The 21,634-nt window shown below is 41.4% G+C and overlaps 1 protein-coding gene across 6 annotated transcripts in view; it reads right to left on the bottom strand.

Moving 5' to 3' along the window:
- The window catches only part of LOC102293762 (transcription factor COE1-A), an 89,180-nt gene that overhangs the window by 9,324 nt on the left and 58,222 nt on the right, over positions 1-21,634 (bottom strand). For all 6 annotated transcript variants that reach the window (XM_005926348.3, XM_042222301.1, XM_042222302.1 and 3 more), the window contains exons 8-11: positions 20,334-20,475; positions 18,939-19,072; positions 15,670-15,796; positions 7,026-7,114 (exon numbers count right to left, since the gene is read on the bottom strand). In XM_005926348.3, coding sequence (XP_005926410.1) covers positions 7,026-7,114; positions 15,670-15,796; positions 18,939-19,072; positions 20,334-20,475 — 492 coding nt within the window. The remainder of the gene's footprint in view (positions 1-7,025; positions 7,115-15,669; positions 15,797-18,938; positions 19,073-20,333; positions 20,476-21,634) is intronic.

The raw sequence follows: 21,634 nt of genomic DNA, 5'->3' as shown, positions 1-21,634 counted from the left end.
AGAAATCTGATCCTGACTGTTCGAGTGGTTCCAGTAAGGCCAGTAGCTGATAAACGGGAAGGAAAGATGATCCTCTGGTAACATCATCATTATCAGGTCTGCAGGCTTTGGCTGCTACGTGATTCAAGTGTCTGGAATCGATGCACTCTGAATACTTTGTTCATATTTAGACGCACACATACATCACCTAATTAATCTTTCAGGTTGTGCTTGTCCGTAAATAGGAAAGTATGTTCGTCAGATTACCTCCTGGCTAATACAGATAAGTAACACTTCCAGCTACGTTTAGCTGACGTGAATGAGACTTAACGGGTTGTCAAAAAGCCCAACGATCCAGTTTTGACGTCCTATGGGCCTCGACAGCCTGCAGCCGCTTCAGAAACTAGGTAAAAAGTTCAAATTTACTTAAAAAGTTGCACATGTCTAAATATTTCAGGTTTCCGTTTAAAAACTGCTCATCTGGTGATTTACATGTAAAAGTTTAGGTACAGAGAGTGGACTTTATTACTTATTTGCATAATCCTGTCCAAGTTTAGATGTTTGCATGGATGTTTTTGACATGCAAATCACCAAATCAAAACTCACTGGGGTGTTTTTGGATCAACCACCTCCTTTGTGTTTCTGCCCATCAACTGCTGTCTCGGCTTACTGCGGATAATGATGAATTATGACAAGTGATGGAAACCATCTCTGAAATGTTTACTTGTTAACCATGAATCCTTTTGTTTACTTTAATTGCTGCAATAAAGTCCAATTTTACAGCTTTTTATCTCTGCTTGATTCTTTCTTGATCATGCCACATTTCATCTATTGTCAGGTATTTATGGAATATATACCTGACAAGCACTCATTTGTCATTTCATTTTTTTGTGTGTGTGTGTTTTTGTCACTTTTCCAACTCAACATTGGATCGAATAAAGGATGCAAGTCCTTGATTGAGTTTATATAACTGCTTCTCCAGACTTTTGTAACCTTTAGCATAATCTATTCCTGTCTGTTTCAGGTAAAAATGCAGACAAACAGGTCGTCTGCCAGACTCACAGAGAGAGAGAGAGAGGCGGGAGGTGAGCTAAAGGGAAGGCAGATCTGCTGGCAAAGAGAAAGAATAACAGGAGGTGTCTAGGTGCTTTTACTGTCTGAGTTATGACCAGCACTAATGCGATAACCATACATTACACACACACGCAGACACACACATGTTGTATGCATTAGGACCAGGAAATGCTGAGCCGAGTCTCTGCGGGGTCAGATGTGTGTGTAACGTGCGTGTGCCAGGCCGGCACAGACACGGCACACACATGACTTATTCCTCCCTAATGCTGGCACATTAGCTGCCCGATCCGCTTCTAATGCGCCATTAGGGATGCCGTACATGCAGGGTCACACCTCGCAGTGAGATGATGTCATACTTTACATGTGGGCTCACGGGAGATATCAGGTCCGATCACACACAGATACAGAGGTACTGACGTGTTCACTCATACACACGTCCTTTAGGGAGCGTTTCTTCTCTTGCTAAAAACGCGGCCAGATAGTGTTAGTACTTGAGGCTTCAGATTTTATTTCTTCTCATGGGTGGTGAGGTGGTGTCAACAAAGATATGTGTGACACACACACGGATTTAGAGTAGTTTCAAATATGTGTGTTCATGCATCACCACAATTACTCATAATGGTGATGTTGATGACATGACCTCAGTTATGTACGACATCATCAAAAGGAGTTGCATAGCAATGTCAGCTGAGTGAGTCACCAGAGGAAGTCACCACTCTTACAAGGGTGACACATACTGGTCAACCTTTAAAACCATTAAAACCATGAACACCCAAAACCTGAACTTAAGGAAAAGAGAGAGACGTGTCTGTGTCGAATGATCCAACAAAAGGAAAATATGCTTCCCAAATAACCGTTTACCAAGAAAAGAAATGTGTGAACTGCACCAATTCACTTCCATTACGACACTGAAGCATCACCTGTTCATGGCTCTACCTTATAACATATACCACCATCATTGAGGTGACTGTTGTTGTGATTTGGCTCTAAGTAAGACTGAATTGAAGTGAATTTGTGGACTTTACTTTTGAAGCCTCGAGTTGAGCGTCGCGTCACACCATGAGGGAGGAAGAGGCAGAAACACTGCATTCTCGGGTCCACCCTAAAGCAAACCCAGACTTATCATCTTTTTTACTCTAGCAGGGAAGATAATTTTCAAAAAAACTTAATGAAACTTAATAGAAAAGTTTTTACTGAGGTAAAACATCGAGTGAGGACTGAGCAATCACTCACACAGATGACGAGCAGTGGGTGGGTGATGTGCACATGCAAAATTTGGCCCTTGATTTTACAAAATGTATCTTTACCCCAGATAAGAAGCAAGATTATTATCTGAACAAATATAACCTTAAAATGGCGATCTGATGGGGAATTCTCATAACTATTCTTCAGGTTTTATGAATTAAAACCAGGTTAATGTTAAAAACGATGGAAACCACTATAGAAAAGTCGCTGACTTTTCAAAATAAAATGACACTCGTGATGTTGAAAACACAGCCTACTGTATGTGTCTTCAGGCGTAACGGTCCATATGTGCGTCTTTGTGTACAGAAAGTGTACGTGCACGTACATATGGCTGGATGTTGAAGAGATCACAGTGACACAAACTGGCAGCTGAATATTGCTGTGTGTTTGTGTGTGTGTGTGTGTGTGTGTGTGTGTTTGTGTGTGTGTAGCCAACAAAATCCCCTGAATGTTCACTGAACAATTATCGAATCGGCTGTCCACTGGTAATCCTCTCACACACTCCACTGCCCCGTCTGTTTGTCTGTCCGTCTGTCTTCTTTTTAGGCCTGGAAACAAACTCCTATAACTTCGATAAATGGGCTGATCGATTCTCAGGATGAGCAGCCAAGACTGTGGTGTGTGTACACGTGTGTGTGTCTGCATGTGTGTGGCTCTGGTGCCAACCGAAACACCCCCACTATATTCCATCGCCCAAACTTATCTCGCTCACCCGCTCACATGCACATACTCGCCATCATTATAACCATTTTCATATTGTTCTCTTATGTATCCAGCATCGCACTAACAGATAAGACAAATCCCCATGCAGTCCCTCCCTCTCTCTCTCTCTCCCTCTCTCTTTGGTGAGCAGCAATAATGAAGTCTCAGTTTGATCGACCACACGACTACAAAATGATGAATTACCCAGCGACGGCCACACACATGCATCACACGCACAAAGACACACTCACACACAGAAGCAGATACAAGCATGTGCGATGAACCTTGATCTAAAGTGGGAGCACTGACGGTATAACACAGTTAATAACAAAGAAAGTACAGACTGTATTCAAATAAAGTCTGGCTTTAAAAGCTTTCTGTCATCAGAATGATCTCTTTCTTTTTTTTGTAAATTGGCTCCACAGTGCTGTAAGCCTCAGAGAAATGCATGAACAGAGGTGAGGGGGAGATGGGATTGTACACTTGTTTTTCTCAGACTTTTGTCAATCATTGTCTAATTTCAAAAGTGATCTGAACTCATTTGCCATGTTTTTCACCCTTTACCCTGTGCCTGAAGAAACTGTGACATGTCCCTTGGTGAACAGACGCTTATTATCTTAAACCTCACTTCTCATGCTCCCGAAGAACTTCATCTTGATCTCACCACGACAGAAAATCTCTGGGAGATGCTTCATGTTTGGCTTTGATTAATTCTTTATCATCTGTTGCTTCAGTGTGACACCTGATCAATGCATGGCATTACTTTGGTTGCTCTGATTGTAGCTTTATATAAAAATATTTTCCATGGCTTCAATAATGAGCCTGACCAGTTTTGATGGGAGTAAAAAAATAAAATAAAATAAAATAAAAAAAACAGGCCAAGAAAAAAAAATACTTTATAGTGCTTTGGGGTCAGATGTGATAATATTTGGTTCTAAAGGTATTTATGGATACATTTATTTGCTCGGCGTGCTCATTTGTTTTTTTTTAACTGACAAACTTAAGCCAAAAAAAGAAAATATGTCAACTAAGGCCGAGATAAGGCAAGATTGTTCAACTCCCCCTTTAAATATTTCACTTTTCATCACTTTTCTCATGAAGAGTTTTTTGGATTAAGGAATGCACACCTGCTATGTGCAAGAAGAAGAAACAGAAGAAAAAACTTAATTAGCATCCAGTGTTGCCAGTTAGTTAAGTGGCAATTTTGTCACATTACCAGCATATTTTGCAGAAAGCTTCAACTCAAACACAGCAGATTTTTCAGTGTGGTCTAAGTTTATTAATCCCCCCCTTTTCGATTTCATGTGAAACACAACAAAACAAGCTGGAAGCATTATGTATTACATGTTAGCAGGGCGTGTCTCTTGCTCACAAATTAAGCAGAAAGTCCGATTATGCTTGAAAAAGTGAGTCAGTCACTTCTCTGACTCAGCCTTTACCAGAAGCTCCTACTAACATCACTTATGGTATTGCACGCTTCAGGTTGCGAACCTCATTTCCTGCACAGATTTTTCTGCAGCACTTATTGCATTTATAGTAAGCTGAAACAGGACAGGCCTGCTCAGAAAAGCTTTTAAAAGAGTTAAATCTTCTCTGATGGGCTGGCTTCATTCCTCATCTCCATCCCTGACTGCGATAACTTTTTGCACAATGTATGCTGTATTTATGTTAAGCCTTAAAAATGCAAAACACATTTTCAATCTGCCCAGTGCAACACAACAAACAACAAATGGACCATAGGTAATGAGTTACACTGAACTATCTTAAAACTGCCTGCATACGCAGACCATTAAAGAGGTGCCTGTTTAACCAGTGCAAAAATATACTGAAATTAACTGTTCCTATTCTTGAGAAGTATTGAACCATTGGCGTCATGGACCAGGAGAGTGACTCACAACTCACAACTCACAACAGTGAGCTGCATAATATCCCATTGTTTGGGTTGTAAATGGATTTAAATGTATTCTTTAAAGCAGTGACTTGAAAAACTTGTCCAAATAACAATCATACTACTATATCACCCATGATTAAATGGTTAAGACAAAATGTTGATGGTCATACCCCTACAGCTGCGATCCATCCTCAGACAAGACTATGAATATTTGTGCACGGTGAATATAGTATAGGTTTGAGTAGGGAAATAGCATGGTTATGGGATAAAGCGAAGATAGAGTTAGGCGGCAATGTTAAGAACAGATTGTTGCTACCGTAGATTACATGGACAAAAGTACTGGGCTGCACCTCTTAGATCCTACATCTGAATTACATTTAATTTTAGATGTTTTTCGGTCCATTGTCACTGCTGTATAAAATCAAGCATGTTCTATAGAGCTCACTCAGTTTCAGAGTGGTACTGTAGTAGGATGCCACCAATGCAACAAGTCAGTTTGGGAAGTTTCCACAGAAACTCAGACACAAAGTGACAGACCGGGTAAAGTTACAGAGTGGGGCTGCTGAGTGCTGAGCTCCAGTGCATAAAAACTGCTAACGCTCTGCTGATTCAAAAGCTGATAAGCTACAAACCCCCTTCAGCATTAAAATCAGCACAAATAACGTGGTCTAGGAGCTTCATGACATGGGTTTCCATGTTCGAGCAGCTCCTGGGGGTGTTATCACCAAACTAAAGCAGAACTTTTAGGAGAAAGTCTTTCCACTTGGCAGTCATCTTAAAACGCCCCTGGGGAGTTATCAGTAACAAGGACAAACTTTTATCTCATTGAAAAAGGAGAAAGCTACAACGTTAATCTTAATGATCAGTTATATCAAAATGCATGTATGGAACTATTGCTGATATCTGAGAAAAGTTACTGACTTTGCCACAAATAAGGTTTTAAAAGTTTTCCCGCCTTAAAGGTCACATTTTGTACTGTACGTGTGACCATTTTTTTTTTTTTTTACTATTTTACACCTTAATTTATGGCGCAGATATTATCTGTGTCTCTGGCTCATCTCAGCAGAGCACTGTAAACCTTAAGAATAAGAAAAAATGATAATTACACTCAGCTACATGTTCACTATGACATCCAGGACCCCATCCAGGGTGGCTGTAGAGCAGGCTGTAGGTAGTAGAGCAGGTCACCTACTATACAGAAGGTTGATGTTTTGATCCTCATCATCGCATTTCTAAATTTGACCGTACTGTAGGTTTATTAGCTTTTAAGCAACAGTGAGCTCATTACTGTTTACCATAAGTGAAAGCAACAAATCCACCAGTTATGTTTATTGTGTAACGTATTGAACACGTTCCCACGGTGATGGTGGACATTACATCTGATTGATAACACATGTGGTTGATCCAGGGTGTCACCATGACCGTGATGACACAGCTGTATCACCACATCCATCACATCGTGACCAGCGCCCACTCTTTGATGATGTCACAGCAAAGACAGCCAATCATGGACTAGTTCCAGCAGGAATGGCGAACCAATCAACAGCAGCTGTTTACAAGGGCATGACCTCTGCCTTCACAGATACACAATTTCAGACTTGAAACAGGTCGACTTGTGAACACACACACACACACACACACACACACACACACACACACACACACACTTTGAGAGAAGTCATCCTGCATGTACAGAGCAAGATGACAGAGTTTGGTATCAAAGCGGAGCTCATCGTTTGGTGCTAATTGTTTACATCTGCTGAACCTTTAAACACGCTGCTTGATCTCCAGCTGATAAACAAATAATCAGATATGACTCTCTGATCTGGAAGAGACTCAAGCACTCACCCTGTAAATATGGAGCTAAGAAACTGACACACAAAGGGTTCACAAAGAGGTAAAAGAACAGCCCACAGGAGATTTAAAAACACATATTCTCGTCAGAAATATAAAAAACAAGCATATACAAAGCAAATAAAATATAAGCACAAAGTTCTTTCATTCACATCTTTGTAAAGCTACAGTTTCTGTCCTTTTGAAATATCCCTAAACAAAAGACAAGTTCTTGTTTTATTCTAAGTCCAAAAAGCTGTGGTACAAATGGGCAAGTTGTGAATGTGAACTGTTTCGGTACCTTTGGCAGCCTCTCAGGGTCACCAGGGTGCCGAGGAATGACCTTCTGTAGCCTCTGGAAGCCGTAGTCGATGGTAGGTTCGTTTAACGCTGGAGAGGACAAAGAGAAACAGAAACAGAGGGAATAAGTAATATGGAAATTTCCTGAGAACAACTGGAAACACTCCATCTCCAGTGTTGACATCATGCTGCACTTGTGGGTGTAGCTGGAAAGTTTTCTGACATAAACCCATAACTCAATAACTGGGAGTTTAAATCTTTCAACTTTGCACCTGCATTGAGTGTTTATTCAGCCAATCAGTGGCTACAGAAACAAGCTGTGGACACAACTCTAAATCACTACCTGTTAAATTCATGCTGCAAGCTTGTCAGCACAAAGTGCCACTTTACACATTATATTTGTGTCCATCTAAATCCATCTTTCAGGCTAGACCTCCACCAACTCCTGCTGGATATTACAGGCTCACTCTAATATGTCCATCACTTAGCTGCTAACAGGAGGGGAAAGCACTTTATGGCTCTTTATTACCTTCAAATTTCACGACTGGATCTTACCACTACTGTACGGAGGAGGATGCTTTTTTTCAGATTTCAGGTTTTTTTTGGTGCAGGAGTCTCTTTGGAACTGATTCAACCAAGCGACAGCCAACGACCTCCATCAACCCTCACCAACAAGTCAGGGAAAACAGATTTTTATCCCTAGCTACTGGAGGCTAAAAGGGGTGCCCCAACTAGACTTTAGGCCTTAGACTTGGTTTGCTAAAAATAAAATACTCATCTGGTAAAGGCAGACCTAATTCATTTTAGCCCTCAGATAGATATTGTGGGTCTCTGTAGCTACTTGCTTCTGTATATGTTCCTGAAGGGAGTCTCAGAGACAGGTAGTATTTATCTATTTTACTCTAAATTATGTGATAGACATGCAAGTTATGTAACTCATATCTTAATATAAAAACACAGATTGCATCCTTTAAAAAGCACTTTACCACAATCCCAAAGGCTTCCTGTCACAACAACAACAACAATATTGTAGCTTCTTTACCACATTTTTTTTATAGGCTACACATGTATGATAAGATTTTCCATCAGCCTTTCACTTCTTGTTCCACCATCTGCTGTTTCTAGAAATGTCAGCTTTGCTTTTTTCCATGTGCTTTTAACCACTTTTACGGTCTGAAGCAATTTTGCTGATTTGCAGCAAAATCCCACTGGTGTCATATATTGTAAAATGTACAACTGGGGACTGGCCATGAACCTTGAGAGATAAAAACAGAGCTCACTCTCACCTCTTGCTTTAAGTCATCAGGAAGATGACTTTCCTACAAGATTTACATTTAGCAGAATATGTCTGTGTGTTTCTTGGGGGCAAAGCCAGACAATAAACTCATATTTGTGTAAATTAATGGTGATTTACGATAAACCAAAAATTCAAAGGCCTTCCCATTCATCGCCTCAACCTCCTAGTAGTTCAGCAGATAAACGATAAGTCAAAAGATGCTATCCTTTTCTCAAAAACAACAAGTTAGAGTAGCACCTTTAATGCTCTTGTTGCCGGTGTTCAGCCTGAGCGTGCATAAACAGACAGAATCACAACATCTATGGCAATCAGCACGGGGAGATCTCACTAGAGAGGAGAGAGGATGACATCTCATTTTGTGACATTTTGTTCCCAAGGAACACACTGGTATCAAGAAGCGTTTTTTGGGGGGGTTTTCTGGCAAAACTGGGTTGGAAAATAATGAACCTGCTCAGCATGAGCCAACAGAAGCCTGGAAGTTAGAGATGAGGGCTTGTGACTGAGAGGTCGGCAGTTCAAAATCGGGCTGGGAAACTGTAACTGAGAAAAATACATCTCTCAGCAACTACTGTGGATATTCTCCCGAAGCAGAACGCTGTTAAATGTTGAATGCTTGACTTCAGATTTTAAATTTATAAAACTTGAAGAAAGCCTAGCTGTTAAGAAAACGTGATGAATTAAAGCTGAATTGTGTTTCTTCAGATGCATGTAAGAGAACAAAAACAGGCCAAACAGACCTGTTTCTTTTATGCCTTTATTCTACACTCTGGGCATCACATGGGACTATAACGTCACTGAGTAGCAACATCAAATTCAAGTTTAAGATCACCGGTCACTTTATCAGACACACTAATATCAGGTATGACTCCCTTGTGTCTTCTGAACTGCTTTAAGTCTTCACGGCACAGATTTAACAAGGTGCTGGAAACATTTCTGAGAGATTTTGGTCCATATTGACATGACAGCATCAAACAGTTGCTGCAGTTTCATCCATGATTTCAATCTCCCTGTTCCATCACATCCCAAAGGTGTTTTACTGGATTGAAATCTGTTGACCGTGAATGACATTTGAGTACAGTCAACTTATTATTATATTCAAGAAACTAGTTTGAGATGTTTTGAACTTTGCAACATGGCATGCTATTGTGCAAAGAAAAAGCCATCTGAAGATGGGTACACTGTGGTCATAAAGGGATGGACATGAGGCTGTGACAATGCTCAGTTGTAATAGTGTCCCCTAAGCCTTTACATTACCACAGCTGCCATGAACAGCTAAACTTCAGCAGGTCGTCTTGACCACATCTACAATCCTTAAGGCATTAAGGTGCTTCCATGTGTTTGGCTGATCAGATATTTACTTTAATGAGCAATTGAACATATGTCCCTGATGGCAGTGAATATATTTCTGCACCACTATTTGAGACATCTACAGTTGCCTTGCATAGTTTTAGCTTTATTTATTAAGGTTTTACCTCTGCAGAGCTACATAAATATAATCTACAATAAATACATACATACCTTAAAACATAAGCATTAACTCTGGGGAGGCGGCCCAGTCTAACTGATATTACACTGCCATTATTAATGGTAGCAGACCTGATAGAGTGCAGGCGGTTAATGCAAATATGTGCAGAGATGGATAAACCTGGTGCAGTCGCTAATGGTGTCAAAAGCACTTGTATGATAATAACACTGCAGGTGTATAATCTAAAGGGTTTTAAAGAGCGTTTAGTGTTCACTTTAATGTCCCAATTACAGCCCTCTGCAGTCTTTACACAATCAATATGTCACTCAAGTAGAGACATGAAAGCTCTGTCAGTCAGGACGACGGCTTTAAAGGATTTTCTGTGTTTATTTATATGTGCTGAACATGTGTCTTCACCCCATTTTTCGACCCATGTATGCTTAAGTTGAGTTAAAGAATAAGTGTAGAAAAAAAGACAAAGACAAATGGACACATGAATGGATGCACAGTAGGTGTGGGCTGCAGAGGGTGTGTCTGCACGTGTGTGATGTCCAAGTGTGCAGCTGCAGTGATATCGGGTACTTTCCACATCCAGCACTATTAAATTAGTTGCAGCTGAATATCTTGTGTTGTTTTCTAGTTTCTGTGTGTGTGTGTGTGTGTTTTAGATATATGTCTGTTTTATTATCACATCACACCCAAGTTTCTGGTTTCTGTTATGTCCTGAACCGCAATTTGTTAGCAAGATAACTTCATAAATTGCAGAGCTATAAAAACACCAGATGTTAAACTGTCATGGACAGTACTTCTCCCTGTTCCAAGGAAAGTTTTTGGACAAATTATGATTTTTAAGATCCACATATGATAATTATGTGAACATGATGGAGTGGTCTGGAAGGAAGTAGGTCAAGGAGGAGCAGAAGAGCGAGAAGAAATGAAAGCAGAAAAGAATAGAATCAGGTGAGAGGTGGCGAAAGGAGTGAAGAGAGCTTGTGTTCAAGCAATAAAAACAGACAAAGCCGAAAACTAAACTTAGTCATAGTTGAGAAAAACAAAAATTAGAAAAACAGCTGCCTAACAGTCAGCGGGATATCAACTGCCAAAATTAACTGCCAGTGTCAGATCCACGCTCCCTGTACATCTCTAGAGACGATGCCAACTGTAATATCACACACACACACACGCACACACACACATTCATGTACAAATATACAAAAGCATGACTTTGAGCGGTTTCAGTACCTTAGGCCTCAAGTATCTCCAACTGACTCTTTATTAATAGAACTAAATGTTTTTTTAAAGTGGGAATGTTTGCGTATTTATGGATTCATGTATCTCTGTAGTTACATGTACAGTTTGTGTGAATTTTGAAGCAAAAAGTTCAGGTTTGCCAAAAGATTTAGCAGTTTCTTAACGCACAGAAGCAACAACATCACCCAACAGAACTCCCTCCAGTAGTTACACATCAGCTATAAAAGGCATTAGTAGTATCAGATTAGGTTCACTTACCATAGAAATGCTGACAACTACAATCAGTTGAGGGGTCTCCAGATGCCAGTTTTGACATAAGGACATAGAGTACAGTGGTGTGAAAAAGTATTTGCCTCCTTCGTGGCTTCTTAGTTTTTTGCATATTTTTCACACTTACTGGGTAACTGGGTAAATGCAAAATGAAGTTTTTAAATGATGATTTCACTTATTAAGGGAAAAAAAGTTATCCAAGCTTACCTGTCCCTGTGTGAAAACATAACTGCCCCTTAAGGCTATTAATTGGTTGTGCCAACCTTAGCAGCAAGAACTGCAATCAAGTGTTTGCAAAAACTGGCAATGAGTGTTTCAAGTTGCTGTGGAGGGGTTTTGGCCCGCTCTTCTTAACAGAATTGTTTTAATTCATCCACACTCAAAGATATCCGAGTAGGAATGACCTGTTTAAGGTCAGACCACAGCACTGGATTTAAGTCCAGGCTTTGACTAAGCCACTCCAGAACCTTTATTTTGTTTTTTGAGGTGTTCAGAGGCAGACTTGCTGGTGGGTATCAGATTATTGTCCTGCTGTGTAATGTAAGTGTGTTTCAGTTTAAGGGCAAGAACTGATGGCCAGACATTCGACCTTCAGGGTTTTCTGGTAGAGCAGAATTCATGGTTCCATCTTTTATGGCAAGTCTTCTACACCCTGAAGCAGTAAAGCAGCCCTAGACCATAGCACTACCACCACCATGTTTGGTGATTGCTATGATGTTCTTTTCACTTCCAAAAAGTTTAACCTTTGTCTCGTCAGTCCACAGAATATTCTCCCCAAAGTCATCATCCAGATGTCTCCAGATGTCTTTGACAAAATGTGACAAGCTGTTTTCTCCTCAGAACTCTCCAATGGATGCCATTATTGTTCAGTCTCTTTCTTATTGTTGAATCATGAACTCTGACCTTAACTTAGGGAAGTGAGACCTGCAGGTCTTTAGATGTTTTTTTAGGTTCTTTTGTGACCTCCTGGATAAGTTGTTGATGCGCTCTTGGAGTAACTCCTGGGAAGTTTCATCGTTCCAAGTTTTCTCCATTTGTGGATAATGGCTCTGACTGGAGTCCCAAAGACTTAGAACTCGCTTGTAACCCTTTCCAGACTAATACATGCCACTGACTTTGTTTCTCAGTTGTTTCTTTACATTGTTGCATGATGTGTTGGTCTTTGAGAGGAGATCACCTTTCGGCGCTTTTCCCTTTCTGCTTGGTTTATTATTTGTGTAATGTTCAAATTTGTCAACAATATCTGAAAATGTGATAAATATGCAAAAAGGAATCAGGAAGGGGGCAAATACATTTCATAGCACCGTGTTAATCCAATGATATGAGTTGTGTCAATGATGAGTCTAAAAAAAGATAAACAGCTTCAAGACGGTGGACGATTTGGTGACACTGAAGCTTGAACCTGTTTCATCTCGACAAATCCTGCCACCCTTCTGCCTGTGAAATCATCACTGCATGACTCCCCCCTCTCCCCTCCTCCTACTCTCTTCCGCTTCATCTCCTTCCTTTTTTCTTAACTACACCTTCTGCCACTTTTATCCGTCCATCCATTCTTCCACCGCCCCTCCATCCTCCAGCCTAGTTCTTCCTCCAGAGTCCAGAGCTGCCATCAGATCAATACTCATTGAAGTTTCATGAGGACAGGCCATCCACTCCTGTTTCACAATAAAATGTGAACAGAGGAGGGAGACAGAAGAGAAGACGTGGGGGTGGTGGGAAAGAGTGCAGCAAGCTGTATGTCTAGGATTTCTCATGTGCATTTATTGTAAAATGGCGATGTTTTTCTAGTTATCTTTGGGTGGTGTTGAAACAAAAGAATGTGCAGAAAGAGGAAAAACAATGGGGTAAAAGAGCAGGAGGGGAGGGAAGCGAGTGAAATTGGGTGGGTGAAAGGACAGAGGGGACTGATGTAAAAGGAGAAAAAGAAGAAGAAAAGGAGGAGGAGAAGAGGAGGTGTGGTGATATTGATTCTCTGGCCAGCCAGCAGTTCAATACCACTGAATTATTGCTTCATTCTTCTCCTTATGAGATGAGATCTCTTTCTCCCAAGCTCGTCTTCTCTCTGTGACTTTCCGTGTGTTTGTATATGTGTCTATGTACGATGAGTGTATCTGCATGTGTGTATCAGTATATGTGATCCACTTATGAGTGGATCAATACTTTACAATCTGGTTTTAAAAATCCACCTTTCTTCCTATGCATCTCCAGCTTTCTGTTTTTAATCTCTCTATTTCTCACTTCTCCCGTCTCCAAGCAAGGTTGTTTGGAAAAGTGAAGAAAAAAGGTGTAAAATTGTCACCATTTTTCAAATTTCTCTAAAAGTTTCTGAGCTTTCTGAGTTTTTTTTATTCAGCTGTTGATAATAAATCAGCTCTTTATACGAGTGTGTGTCCACACATGCGTTCATAATGCCAGCATTTATTGATTGTCACTTTGTACCTTTGTGTGTTTATAGTTTATGGTGTGTGATGTCGAGAATGTTAATTTTTCCCATCGGGCAGATGAGGCAGCCATACGGCACCATGTGTGCATGTAGGGTGTGTATGTGTGTGTTTGTATGTGTGTGCGCGTGTTTGTATGTGTGTGTGTGTGTGTGTGTGTGTGTGTGTGTATACATATGTGGTAGACCATCTGTTTACCAGACTAGTCACCATCTTTCCCTCATATCACTCTGATTTACAATTACTTTAAACTCCTGCCCCTGTTTGAAAGTGTGTGTGGTAAGTTGTGTAAGACATGACCCCATGTAAGTGTGGCTTTGCGTGCGTTTTTACGTGTGGTGTGTGCGTGCGCGTTTTTTTGCACATGTGTGCTCGTGAGTATGTTTAATTGCGCAGCCCTTACACCCAGAGGCAACCACAGCTTAAGCGCTGAAAAACCACCACAGCCAATCAGCTTTCACCACCCTGACCTTTCACCAGTGACTTCTAGCAAGGAGTCAACCTCGAGGCGGGATCAGGCAACCGCACTAACGGATCGCGTTTCCTGGGTCACATGTTGAAGCCATTAGCCAATCGCAAGGTCACGAGTGGGTCATCTGCACCCAATAGGAGCAGCAGTTAGATGCCAGACGGACCAATTACCAGCCGGCTAGCCTCAGGGTCACAAAGATGTTGCGTCTGAAGAACACTGAAGCAAGCTGGAGATCTTTTACAAAGGAACTACCTTTAAAAGAAACTCACATCGCCTGACATTTTACTCCTCAAAATTTTGTACAGCCATCATCTAACAAAATCCTGATTGTGGGTCTGCCATTTAAGCTTATAATTACTGCTTTTTTTTTGTGGTGATAGCTGCGATTTCTGGAAAACGTCCAACACAGAAGCCCATTTTTCTTAAATTGTACAATCCCGACTGGTCTAAAGCAGTGAAGTGCTTGCATTTGTCCTTTCTTTTTCAGTTACTTCCCTAATACTGTTCTTCCTCTATGACTTTTTGTTGGGCATTATCATGGAATACACATCGAGCTTAATTTAATCAAATAAAGCACGCAAAGCTAAAATGCAGACTTCATCACTTTCTTCTCACCTCTTGAGCAGGAAATATTAGAGATTTTATGTACTTGTCCCCAAGAGTAAAACTCACATTTATTCATTGTAAGTTTTTTTTCCATCTTCATTGATCATGTTTAAATCCTCTTGTAATGTTGGCGTCATTAAATGTCTCAAGACTCCAAGAATTTCTATGGCAGCTACAATCCCCCCCCCCTTGTCTGTGAATCTGTGAATGACGTCATCGTTATGGTGTGATGGAGCCATGTTGAGCGGATCAATACCAGACATCACATCACCTCCATCCATTTCCACATGTATGTGCAAAATAACACACACACGCATGCTTTCTCTCCTTTTCCTGCACTACTCCGTGTAGCAGGAAAATGCTCACTCAAAGTCAACAGTCCGGTCAGAAACGTGTGTGTTTGTGTGTGTGCGTTTAATGTGCGTTAGTAAACTGGGTGTTCTGGATGATTTCACTAATAGTTTCAGTATGGAGGGCTATAAAGAGCAGACTGTTTAATTGTAGCTGGTTTTAACGAGCCTCTGATTATGGCAACATTCTAACGAGTGTGGGTCGTTAATGTTGACTAATCTACAGTCATTAGTTCAACACTGTCTGGCCTGAGAGTGAACTACAACTCATAGATGTTATTCACACACACACACATGCACATTCAGACACAGTCTCTCTCCAACATGTACAAACACACAAATGCACATACAAAAGCTTATATATGCAAACACACCTTTTCACTAACCTACAATGACAAATTAGACAGTTTTCATATCAGAAGAAGAAAAACATATTTTAATTAAGACAATACAGTAAATTGTATGTGTGTGTAACTGTGTTCTTTGAACCTACCTGTGTATATGAACCTCCCTGGTGTGCCTTTGCAGAACTGTTTAGACTTGTAAGACAGAGTGACCTCTACAACCCCAGGGATGTGTCTGGGAGGCGTCTGCACCCGGATGGCATGTGGTGTAATCAGCTAGAAAAGCAAGGAACAGAGTACCAAGAGTCAAATCACCCGAAGAATCAAGAAGAATGAAGTATTAAACATCGGGACAACACAGCATCTTTAGTTCTTAATGTTGTGCAGCTAGGTTTTCTCTATTCATGAAAAATATCTCCACTGATAAAAAAAAAAGAAAAAGATGTTTCCTTTAAATCTAGTAATTCAGTCGCAGATTTAAATAAACCTGCATACTGAAGCTTTGCTCTAAACTTTATTTTAGTTGTTGGGTTGGAGATTGATCGCTTGTTAATGATGTGAAATTGATCTCTAGCTGACCTGGTTTTATATTTGAATTTAATGCATTTTTGCATTAGTCTGAATTTGAAGGTGGCATTTGGAGCAAAACCACTGATTCCTTTTTTCATTATTAGCTAAGATTTAAAATGAGTCATAGAGTCGTCATCAGCAAGTGTGAGCACCTCTATAAAAGCAGAGGTTTTGGCAGGTTTACTGGTCCGGAGCGTTCAGGTGTGTGTTAACACAATGCCACAATCTTGCCAGGAGTGGTCTCAGCAAAGTCACCCCAAGGTCAGACCATGCAATGCTTGGGAAATTGTGAAAGTGCGCCCAAGACTCTTCAGCCCTCAGTTAGCATGTTAAATGTTGAAGTTCACAACAACATGATCAGAAAAACACACAGAAAAAGAAATAAAAAGTGTGGCTTGTTTGCCTCTTTCTAAAAGCCTCTGTCTAAAAAGAACATGGCAACATGGCTTAGGTTTACAAAGTTGCATCTGAACAAACCACAAGACTTCTGGAACAATGTCCCTTAGACCGACAAGACCATAATGGAGATGTTTGGCCATAATGCAGAAATACCAACTGTCAAACACAGTAGTGCAGGGGTGATGACTTGGGCTTTTCTTGCAGCCACAGGACCTGGACACCTTACAATCATTGAGTCAACCACGAACTCCTCTGTATACCAAACGTTCTAGAGCAGCGGTCCCCAATCCCCAGGCCTCGGACCAGTACCGGTCCGTGAGTCGTTTGGTACCGGGCCGCGAGAGTTGAGGCTCAGGTGTGAAATGTATGGTTTTCAGGGTTTTTATCGGTTTTCAGCGTTATTTTGTTATCGTTTTTATCGTTAACTCGGTTTTCCTGGGTCTTTTCACGTGTGTTATGAATAAATGTTCTTTTTTCGGTACCGGTACTAGTTTTATTTTGTTGTATTTATCCGCGACACCTTAAAGGCCGGTCCGTGAAAATATTGTCGGGCATAAACCGGTCCGTGGCGCAAAAAAGGTTGGGGACCGCTGTTCTAGAGTAAGATGTGGGGACATTCGTCCAACAGCTAAGTTTTGGCCCAGTTGGGTCATGTAACAGAACAATGATGGGGGTGGCAAAATGGTGCATTAGTTAGCACCCTCACTTCACAGCAAGAAAGGCTTGGATTTGAATGCACATGATGTGGCCTTTCCATGTGGAGTTTGCATACTCTGGGTTTTCCCACAGTCCAAAGACATGCATGTTACATAAACGGGTGATTCTAAACCAGGGGTGGGCAATTCCAGGCCTCGAAGGCCGGTGTCCTGCAGGTTTTAGATCTCACCTTGGGTGAACACACCTGAATCACATGATTAGTTTGCTACCAGGCCTCTGGAGCACTTCAGGACATGTCGAGGAGCTAATTTAGCCATTTAAATCAGCTGTGTTGGTTCAAGGACACATCTAAAACCTGCAGGGACACCGGCCCTCGAGGCCTGGAGTTGCCCACCCCTGTTCTAAACCGTCCGTAGCTGTGAATGTGAGTGTGATTTATTGCCTGTCTCTTTGTGTATAGCTTGTGGTAGACTGGCGACCTGTCCAAGGTGTAACCCACCTATCGCCCACTGACAGCTGGGATCTGTTCCAGTAGAAGACGATGGACAGAACAACGGTGCTGAAATGGCCCTAGTCAAAGTGCAGACCTCAACTCGGTTCAAATGCTGTGGCGAGACCTTAATGGAGCTGTGACATGAACTAATTGTGGTAAACCTCAATAAATGACGATGACAGAATTGCTCCACAATGATGACAGTATGTTACTTGACTTAGTTTGAAATGGACCACAAGTTTAGGGTAAATAAAAAGAAAATAGAAATGAACTAAATCCTGATCTCCCAGCATCTCTGTTTATACCAGGAGGAAGATAAATCATTGTTTTTGAGCCATATTCGAGACACACTTGAACCAGTTATAACATATTTATGGATGATTTTCAAAATATCTGTTAAGGGTTTTGAAAAAAAAAGTAGACAGGATGGAGAGATACAGACAAACCCCACTTGGCAAACATGTAATGACTTTCCACCGATGGACCTTTTTCAAACTGTGTTTTCTTGCTTCGAAATCAATAATCAGGTTGAGTGCAAATGAAGCATTTGCTTGGCTAAAATCCATTCGAAGGATGGAATGAGGAACGCCAAGAGAGCTGAGTCAGTTTGAACTGAACTGAGACTCTGTACACATGTTAGTGAGTGTAAGTGTGGCTCTCAACACTGTAAACAAACCCCTCAGCTCTTAACACAGACACACAAACACCCATCCATGTTTGCCAGTGTGTGTGTACACACACACACACACACACACACACACACACACACACACACACACACACACACACACACACACACACACACACACAGAAACACTGTCGCTGTTGTTGTTGGAAAAGAGCCACGGTCGCTCGGCACACACGGTGAGTGGAGTCAGAAGACAAATAAACATTCAGTCGAGGAGTGGAGCTGGGGAAAAGTATGATAGCGAGCTGTATGTGTGTGTGTGAGAGAGAGGGAGTGTTTTTGTGAGCATTAAGCTGATGGCTATCAAAATCTGCTGATTTGATCAGTATTCCGGAGAGACAGAGACAGAGGGAGTGTGGGTGAGGAAGGTAGTGAGGGGCGGTGGTCGCTCGTTGGTGGGGACTCATTAGAGAGCCAAACCTCATTTAGACAAACATTAACACACATACACACACACGTACACACAAACATGCACTTGATCACGCACAGTTAAGAGCCTGACCATGACGAAAAGTGTGTTTTCATATTGAATTACTTCCAAAGCTCCGAAGGCAAAAACACACAGTTGAGGGGTTGAAACAACACTGGGGCAGGACGGCTGGTAAACTGACCTCGCTCCAAACCAGCATGGTACCGAAGATTACTTGGAGACCGTCGAAGAAATTGTCTCCTATGATGATGACAGTAGCACCTCCCGTAGTCCAGCCCTCACTGGGACTAATAGCTTTAATGCAGGGCGCTGCTCCTGGAGCATATAGATGAGAGCATGAATAGATCCATGAGTAAAAGGGTGAAAAAAAAAGAATTAGGTACTTTTGGTATTTAACATGCATCTACAATAAACTGCAGCTGAAAAAGACATGAAATATTAACTATATTACTATTGTAAAAAAACACAAATCAGTCTGCAAACTGGAGGGGAAATCTGGCTTGAAGCGTTTTCATCCCTGTTGCATCTGCACCTCATAATTCATCCTGCTGCACCCGCGGATTCTGGCTGTGTTCCAGATCATCACACTTATTCACTGAAAACACTGCAGATTCAAAGACTGAGTCCTTTTTCAATGGGTCCTTGTGCAAAAAAGAAGTGTTTCCCCTTGTAAATAATTCTGCTGAGTAAAATGATAAACACAGGAAACGAGTGCTGAAGTATCAAGTAAAGTCTTTGGGTTCTCTTCACTTCAGTTTCAACCATTATTTATGTTTCTGAGAAGTGTTTGAGTGGGAAAGAATAGACTGTCATAATAATAGAATTTAACCAAAATTTTAAAAGAAATCACTGAAAGCTCTGAACCAACAGCAGTTAGTTTACTATTTACTCCTGGTAAAAAAGAGATTTATTTAAATGACTCGTACAAAAAACCCCAAAAACAGAAGCTCACTTCTTGTTTCACTGTGTAATTTTCCATTATCGTTGATTGAAGGTAGTTTAAAAGCATCATTTGGACGCAATCTGTATTGGTGTGTTTACAGTTTGTTGATCCCAAAGCTTGACTGGCACGAGATTAGGACAGTTCATTTCTGAAACTAATGATCTTACATGGATAAAAGCACACACAGACGGTTTGGTGTGCATCACATGACTTCAAACATAATGGATACAGTCAGCTTATGTCACTTCAATATGACAGAGTATTGTGTGTTTAAGCTCATGTGATCTAATCCTATATCATAACAACAAAAACCCGTCTGTCAAAAACCAGCTCTCATCTCAGTGTAAGTGTTTGTGTGTGATTATCAGTATGCAGCTGAATTACAACAACACCCCTTAGTCTGGGTTTGAGTATGAAAAAAAGCATAATGATATTAGACCGATACACACACACTGACACACACAGAAAGCACCACACCATGCAATGTGTGTGTGTAGTGAGTTGGATTAGCCAGATGGAGGGGCAGGAATCACCTGATAGGATTAAACCATCAACCATCTGGTGGCCATGCTGCTTATGCTCTCAGACACACACACACACACGTGCTTGCATGCATGCACACACACTCCTTACCGTGTTCTAGGTAAGACGGCGTCCCCTCCACAGGATCGAGCCTGCGGGCCCGTCGACCGTGTTTGGAGTTGTTGTGAACGAACATGTTGTCAGAGACCGACAGGACGTGTCCCTCCACGCTCACTGTCGTTGATACGACCACCTGGAGAGAGGTAAGGGGGTGAGTGGCAGAGAGAGTTGGGTGGACAATTGAGAAAATAAGGTGATTAACGAGGAGAGGATTGGGGAACAAGGTGGAAAAGGTGGACATAAAAAATGGGTAGGGGTGGGAGGGGGGAACGGGGAAAGAGAAAGAAAAGAAAAAGAAAAAAGAAAAGAAAAAATGAGGAATTATAAAGTCGGGGGTCGAGGGATCATCGCAGGGAAGAGTTAAAAGCATGAAACTGTGAAAAGCTCTTTAAATGTAACCTGTTATCACTGCTATTACCAGCACCCTCAACACACACTAAGTCACTGTACACTCTGTGTGTGTGTGTGTCCTCCTCTGTCCAATAGTTCCTGATGGGTCCGGCCCTTAATTATCTCCCAGGGAAACAGAGCTGTCTTTTCTGGTTCCACTACAATAGAGCTGCACAATTAGAGGCACAGATACCGTCACACACTTGGTGCTGGATGACTCTCTCCATCCCATCTCACTCTCACACACACAAGTCTGTACACAAGAGAGCACGCCACGCCAGAAAGACACACACACACACACACACACACACACACACACACATGTGCCACGGTAATAAATCTATCAGTATCTCCTGGGCGTCCAGTTTCTCTATTCATGCTCAAGTGGTGTCTTCCTGATTGTGTTGTGGCCTTTAGATAAGGAAATAATACTGAGTGCACTGCCTGAAATCTTATTCACGACCTTCTTTCTTTCTCTCTTGATACAGTGTCACAGGCAATGCATTTGCGTGCTGTGTCTCTGTCACTCGTGGTCCCTCAGGTTTGCAGTATGCCGATGCATACTGGGAACGTTAGACTGATAATAAAAATGGGATTTTTCAGTTGCTTCTTCCATATTCTATTTATACGCCCATTTTTCTCACTGCTTACCCAGCTTATGGTCCTGGTCAGCTGGAGCTATCCCAGCTGACACAGGGTGAGAGGCGGGGGACACCCTGGACCCCCATCTCTGTCCCAGCCTCACCTGTCAGACTGCATAATCTCTTTCTTTTTGGTTGCCATGATTTTTTTTTTAGCATCTTTCTTTTATCATTGTCACGGACCCGGTTCCGGGGACTCGGGGTCCGTGAACAGTGTGGAACATTATTGTTATTGTTATTGTTGTTGTTATTATTGATTGG

Source organism: Haplochromis burtoni, unplaced genomic scaffold (genome assembly GCF_018398535.1).
Source record: "Haplochromis burtoni strain Fernald_Lab_line unplaced genomic scaffold, NCSU_Asbu1 Contig_83, whole genome shotgun sequence".
In the NCBI taxonomy this organism is placed as follows: domain Eukaryota; kingdom Metazoa; phylum Chordata; class Actinopteri; order Cichliformes; family Cichlidae; genus Haplochromis; species Haplochromis burtoni.
The sequence above is the reverse complement of the archived record's forward strand: the minus strand, read 5'-3'. Positions and strand labels throughout refer to the sequence as shown.